The sequence below is a fragment of the Cinclus cinclus genome, chromosome 23 (genome assembly GCF_963662255.1).
Source record: "Cinclus cinclus chromosome 23, bCinCin1.1, whole genome shotgun sequence".
Classification (NCBI taxonomy): domain Eukaryota; kingdom Metazoa; phylum Chordata; class Aves; order Passeriformes; family Cinclidae; genus Cinclus; species Cinclus cinclus.
The window spans coordinates 7,611,814-7,618,261 of record NC_085068.1 but is presented as its reverse complement, the minus strand read 5'-3'; the positions used below and the strand labels follow the sequence as shown (position 1 = coordinate 7,618,261).

General features: G+C 50.7%; 1 protein-coding gene across 2 annotated transcripts; it reads right to left on the bottom strand.

The window, feature by feature from the left end:
- Nucleotides 1-4,247: 4,247 nt before the first annotated feature.
- On the bottom strand, nucleotides 4,248-5,778 carry HES4 (hes family bHLH transcription factor 4). 2 transcript variants are annotated; one of them, XM_062507679.1, is made up of 4 exons: nucleotides 5,578-5,778; nucleotides 5,391-5,486; nucleotides 5,227-5,314; nucleotides 4,248-4,840 (listed from the first exon to the last, which is right to left on the bottom strand). In XM_062507679.1, the coding sequence occupies exons 1-4, from the start codon at nucleotides 5,776-5,778 to the stop codon at nucleotides 4,248-4,250; spliced, it is 978 nt and encodes a 325-aa protein (XP_062363663.1). The 2 variants fall into 2 exon arrangements, with proteins under 2 accessions (XP_062363663.1, XP_062363664.1); XM_062507680.1 differs by having other exon boundaries at nucleotides 5,668-5,778.
- Between the last annotated feature and the right edge of the window lie 670 nt (nucleotides 5,779-6,448).

The window sequence follows — 6,448 nt, the reverse complement described above, 5'->3', positions numbered from 1 at the left end:
TTCTGAATTTATTGAATTCTGAATTTCTTTTAATTCTGGATTTCTTTCAATTCAAGATTTATTGAATTCTGCATTTCTTTCAATTCAAGATATATTGAATTCTGAATTTATTGAATTCTGGGATTATTATTATTTTTTTAATTTTGAAATTTTTTAAATTCTGGATTTATTGAGTTCTGCATTTCTTTCAATTCAAGATATATTGAATTCTGAATTTATTGAATTCTGAATTTCTTTTAATTCTGGATTTATTGAATTCTGGATTTATTGAATTCTGCATTTCTTTCAATTCAAGATATATTGAATTCCGAATTTATTGAATTCTGGGATTATTATTATTATTTTTTTAATTTTGAAATTTTTTGAATTCTGGAATTTTTTTTTTTTAATTTATTATTTTTTTTTTAATGTTACCTGCACTCAGCTCTCAACCCCCTCTCCGGCAGGAAAGCGAATTTTTTTTCCCCCGGATCTCGGGGCTATGAGTGGGGGCCGCGGGGTTGCCCCAGGGAGGGATTTGGTTGCAGGCAGGAGACAGCCAGGCTTTCATCCTCTCCTCTGAGGCTCCTTCAGACACGGGAGGAGGGGTCGGGCCCGGCTGCGGGGGATGGAGGAGAACGGCTGGAACAGCGTTTTATGTTTGTGATTGCACAACGAAACCTCCTGGGGTGCTCCGGGCTCAGATGGGTCCCTGCACCCCGCAGGGGTGGTGGAGGGTTCTAAATGCTGATGGATTGATTGGCCACGCTCTGCTGTGCAGGAATTGCAGCTGTGCAGGAAATGCAGATGTGCGGGAAATGCAGATGTGCGGGAACTGCTGCTCTGCAGGAATCGCTGCTGTGCAGGAATCGCTGCTGTGCAGGAATTGCTGCTCTGGAGGAATTGCTGCTGTGCAGGAAATGCAGTTCTGCAGGAATCGCTGCTGTGCAGGAACTGCTGCTGTGCAGGAACTGCTGCTGTGCAGGAATTGCTGCTGTGCAGGAAATGCAGCTGTGCAGGAATCGCAGTTCTGCAGGAATCGCTGCTGTGCAGGAATGGCTGCTCTGGAGGAATTGCAGTTCTGCAGGAATCGCTGCTCTGCAGGAATCGCTGTTCTGCAGGAATCGCTGTTCTGCAGGAATTGCAGTTCTGCAGGAATTGCTGCTGTGCAGGAATTGCTGTTCTGCAGGAATTGCAGTTCTGCAGGAATTGCTGCTGTGCAGGAATTGCAGTTCTGCAGGAATCGCTGCTCTGCAGGAATCACTGCTCTGCAGGAATTGCAGTTCTGCAGGAATTGCTGCTGTGCAGGAATTGCTGCTGTGCAGGAAACGCAGCTGTGCAGGAATCACTGTTCTGCAGGAACTGCTGCTCTGGAGGAATCGCTGCTCTGGAGGAATCGCTGCTGTGCAGGAATTGCAGTTCTGCAGGAATTGCAGTTCTGCAGGAATTGCTGCTGTGCAGGAATTGCTGCTGTGCAGGAATTGCAGTTCTGCAGGAATTGCTGCTGTGCAGGAAATGCAGATGTGCAGGAACTGCTGCTCTGCAGGAATCGCTGCTCTGCAGGAATCGCTGCTCTGCAGGAATTGCAGTTCTGCAGGAATTGCTGCTGTGCAGGAATCGCTGCTGTGCAGGAAATGCAGCTGTGCAGGAAATGCAGCTGTGCAGGAATTGCTGCTGTGCAGGAACTGCTGCTGTGCAGGAATCGCTGCTCTGCATCCCTACCAGGCTCCGAGCAGCCTGCTCTCCTTTATCGAGCCGCGCCTGAGCCATCAGGAAGCTGTAAAAAAAAAAAAAAAAAAACCACACACACAAAAAAAAAAAAAAAACCCCAACCCTCCAGGAGCCGATAATCTGCTTTTTATACCCCCCAGCACAGCCAGCCACAGTCCCTGTTCTCACAGGAGCCGCAGCCTGGTTGTTAATGGGAGCAGAGCTTGAAGGATGGGAGAGCATTTCTATTCTAAAATAAATAAATAAATAAATAAATAAATAAATAAATAAATAAATAAATAAATAAATAAATAAATGAATAAATAATCATTATTAAATATATATATATAAAATCATTATAAAAATTTAAAAAATATATAAAAGTCATTATAAAAATAAAATAAATATATAAATCGCTATAAAAAGAAAAAAATATATAAAATCATTATAAAAATAAATACATATGTATAAATCATTATAAAAAATAAAAAATATATAAAATCTTTATAAAATTAATATATATAAAGAAATCATTATGAAATATAAAAATATATAAAAATCATTATAAAATATGAAAATATATTAAAAATAATTATAAAATTTTAAAAAATATATAGAATCATTATAAAAATAATATATATATAATCATTATAAAAATCATATATATAAATAATTATAAAAATAAAAAGATATAAAATAATTATAAAAATTTAAAAATATATATATTAAAAAAGTCATTAAAAAACGCCCCTCCAGGGTTTGTGTCATGGGATGCTCTGCGAATATCAGCTCGTTCTCTGAACTGGGAAAGGCTGCTGGTCCCACTGGGCTCATCCCACGCACCCACCAGGACGATCCTGGGAAGGGGGTTGGGATCAGGGAAATCGGGATCCCACAGCCCCCCCCCCTTCATCCTCCTCCTCCTCCTCCTCCTCCTCCTCCTCCTCCTCCTCCTGTCCTGCCGCTCCTCCTGCAGATTCCAAAATTTGGAAAACAAATTCGGAGGGGAGCGCACAAAGCTTTTCCTTCCACCCCGAGAATTTCCCCTCTCAAATGTTGGGGTTTTTTGGGTTTTTTTTTTTTTTTTTTTTCCTCCGCACCGCGGACCTTATTAATTGGTGATAATTGGAAAGCGGCTCGTTCTCCGTGTGCCATCGCTTCCACTTGGCCACGATTCAAGTGCCGGGGCTGACTCAGAGTGGCTGGCAAAACTGGGTTATTTTTTTTCTTTTTTGTTTTTTTTTTTTTTGTTTTTTGTTTTTTTTTTTTTTTGTTTTTTGTTTTTTTTTTTGTTTTTCCTTAGTTCTCTCCCCCCGCCCAACCCCTCGCTCAGCGGAGGAGAAAAAAAAAAAAAAAACAAAAAAAAAAAAAGCCACAACCCTCGAGTTATTCTCTTTTTATGAGGTGGGTATTGTGAGGCCAAGCAATTGAATTTACAACAGCATTGAGTATCGGAGTCTATCTGGCCTTGTCAATGAGAGAACCGGGGAGGGAGCAGAGAGGAGGAAAAAAAAAAAAAAAAAAAAAAAAAAACAAAACCCAAAAAAAAGCCACATATTAACCCTCAGCTCCGAGTTCCCAGGAGTCTCAATAGGGCTCCCACCTTCCCAAAGAGCCCGCTGCATACTCGATGAGACCCTTTAGAGCTCCTAATTACCCTCCCGACAATAGGGACAGACTCTCGGGCCGCTTTTGTGGGCCCGGGAGTAACTTCTGTGCACCCACCCCCACCCCGGCCCACAAAAATCAAAAATAGGAAACAGGGAAAGCTGGAGAGCAGCCGGATTTTGGGAGCAGGCACGAGGGCTTTTTTCCTCAGCTTCCAGCAGCTGATTTATTTTTTTTATTATTTTTTTTAAAGCGATCGTCCTTCTGTCTGAAAAATTCAGTTATTTAACCCCACTCCTTCTCAGACCCATCACTTTCTCCCCAATTTCTTACCTAAATCCCTTCTAATTATCCTTAAATAAAGTCATTAAAAAGTCTTTTTTTTTTTTTTTAAATGAGCTCGTCCTTGCCCACTCTCAAGCAAAATGAAAAGGTGGAAGAAAAAAAAAAAAAAAAAATCTATTTCAAAGAGTTCCTTTATTGAAAGACCTGCATTTTTTTTTTCCTTTTCGTTTTTGGAAGTCTTCGACACAGGCACGCACACACCCACAGACCAACGGGATACAAACAACTTTGGCATTATAACTTTTTGTTTTGAATATTTGTTACAAAACTATCTCTCATTTATTTAGGTTTTTTTTTTGTTCGTTTCTTTAAAAAAAAAAAAAAAAAGGTATCTCAGATAAAGGCATTTTAAAGGAGTAAAAATACAAGTCGAGATCCCAACCTCTGAAAATAATAAATAGCACGTTGATAGCGAGATCCTTTTCTTCCTTATCTGCTTAAATCTGCTTTTTTTTTTTTTTTTTTATCCTTAAAAAAAAAAAACCCCAAAACATAACAGGGGGCTCCATACAACGGAGCCAACCAGAGTTTTTGTTATTTTGTTGGTTTTTTTTTTTTTTTTTTTTTTTTTTTTTTGTGGGAGAGTGGAAACGACTCGAAAGAAGTCACCAGGGTCTCCAGACGGATTCACTGCGCTCTCCAACGGGACTCCCGGCTTGGGATGCTGAACCAATGCTGCCCCCAAATGATGTCAAACCTTGCACCGGCGATACCGAGGGGGTGGCGGCCGCGTTCCCGGAGCCTCCTCCCGCCGACACCGGCACGTTGGCGTTGGCATAGAGAGGAATAACCGGTCCGGAGCTGGGAGGGAAGGCTGGGTTCGGGATGAGAAAGGCGAACTGACCATCGGTAGCCGGGACGAGCTGGAAACCGCCATAAACTTTTGGGGACAGAGCTTCGGAAGGGTTGAGCTTGCAGGGCACGGGAACGGCTCCAGCTGTGCCCGGGGGCATCTGGACGTGCAGCGGCTGCTGCGCCAGATGTGCGGGCTGGGAGGGCGGCGGTGGCGGCGGCGGTGGCGGGGGGTAGTTCATGGCCACGATCTGGCCCAGGCAAGCCGAGAGGTGGCTCAGGAGCCGCGTGCGCACGTCGGTGTTGACCCCTTCGCAGGTGGACAGGAACCGGGTCACCTCGTTCATGCACTCGTTGAAACCGGCCCGGTATTTGCCGAGGACGGTGGGGTCGGCGCTGAGAGCGGCTGGTCACGGGGAGGAGGGGGATGGCAGGTGAGTGGCAGGTCCGGAGTACCGGGCCCGGTACCCCGTCCCCAGCACCCGGTCATCTGTTCCCTAGCCCCGGGGTGGAGCTGGGTTCCCAGGCCCTAATGCCGGGGGCAGAGCCCGGTTCCAGCCCCTCCGGCCCTAATGCCGGGGGCAGAGCCCGGTTCCCGCCCCCCGGTCCGGAGCCCGGTTCCCTGTAAGGAGCCCCATGCCGGTCTCCCATTCTCTCATTCCCAGTCCCTTCTCCAGAGTCCGGTTCCCAGCGCCCTGCCTTCGGTCCGGATCCCCCTCCTCTGTTCTCCAGCTCCCGGTGCAGCCCCCGATCGCGATGCCCACGCCCGCAGCTCCCGGGGCTGGCACTCACCGGTCATCTGCGCCCGCTGCAGGTTCCGCAGGTGCTTCACGGTCATCTCCAGGATGTCCGCCTTCTCCAGCTTGGAGTGCCGCGAGCTCTGCGGGACAAGAGCGGCTCGGTCAGGGCTTCCCGTGACCGGACCATCCCCCGGTGTCCCCGGTGTCCCCACTTACGTCCTTCTTGAGCGCGTCCAGGATGAGCGTCTTGAGCTGCCCCAGGCTCTCATTGATCCGCGCCCGGCGCCGCTTCTCCATGATGGGCTTGGACGACTGCGGGGAGGGAGAGGAGCGGAGCCGGTCAGCGACCCCCGCACAGCCCCGGGACCCCCGACACCGCACCCGCGTCCCGACCATCACCGACCTCAGCACGGCCGCGGGCTTGTCGCCATCCAGCTCCGCCGCCACCGTTGCTGCGCCCCGACCGGCACCCTCCTCCTCCTCCTCCATTTACCTTCCGGTGCTCGCTGGCGCTCCGCGGCTTGTCCGGTGTGTGGCTAGCGCTGGCGGGCGCGCCGGCGATGGGAGAGGCGGTCGGTTTCTCCATGCCCGTGTCGGCGGGCATGGTTGAGTACGGTGTACGGAAGAGGAGGCGAAACGGAGCGGCAAACCGACTGCGAGGCGGGTGGGCGAGGTGGGGGAAGGTGTGGGAAACCGGGAGAGGGGGGCGAGCGGCGGCGGACGCGGGGCGGGCGGGCGAGCGCGTGCGGCGGGCGGGCGCGGGGCGCGTGCGGCGGCGGGCGCGGAGCGTGCGGCGGCGGCGACAGCGGCACCCCCCGCCCCTCGCCCTCGCCCTTTTATAGCCCGGCGGCGGCGGCGCCGGCGGCGCCCATTCGTGTGAACCCGCCGCCGCCGCCGTTCCCACACTCCCCGACAGCCAATCAGCGACCGGCCCGCGCCCGGCGCCCGCGCGTCCGGCGTTCCCATTGGCCACCTAACCCCCCCCTCCTCCCGGCGCGGGGAGGGAAACCCCGCCCCGCCCCGTCACGCGCGTGGGGGAACGCCCCCCCCCTTCACCCCGCCTCTCCCCCTCAGCGCGGCCACGTGGGGTAAGGGAGGAGGAGGAGGGGGGTGGAAAATGGGGGTGGAGTGTGAGGGGAGAGCGCGGGCGGGGCTGGCCCCGGGCCTCGCCTCGCTGGCCCCGACCGCGGCCTCGCTCGCCGGCGCGCCCGCCCCGTGACACCCGGCCCGGGGGCGGCGGCGGCGGCTGGCGCGGCACGCGAGGCCGCGGCCGG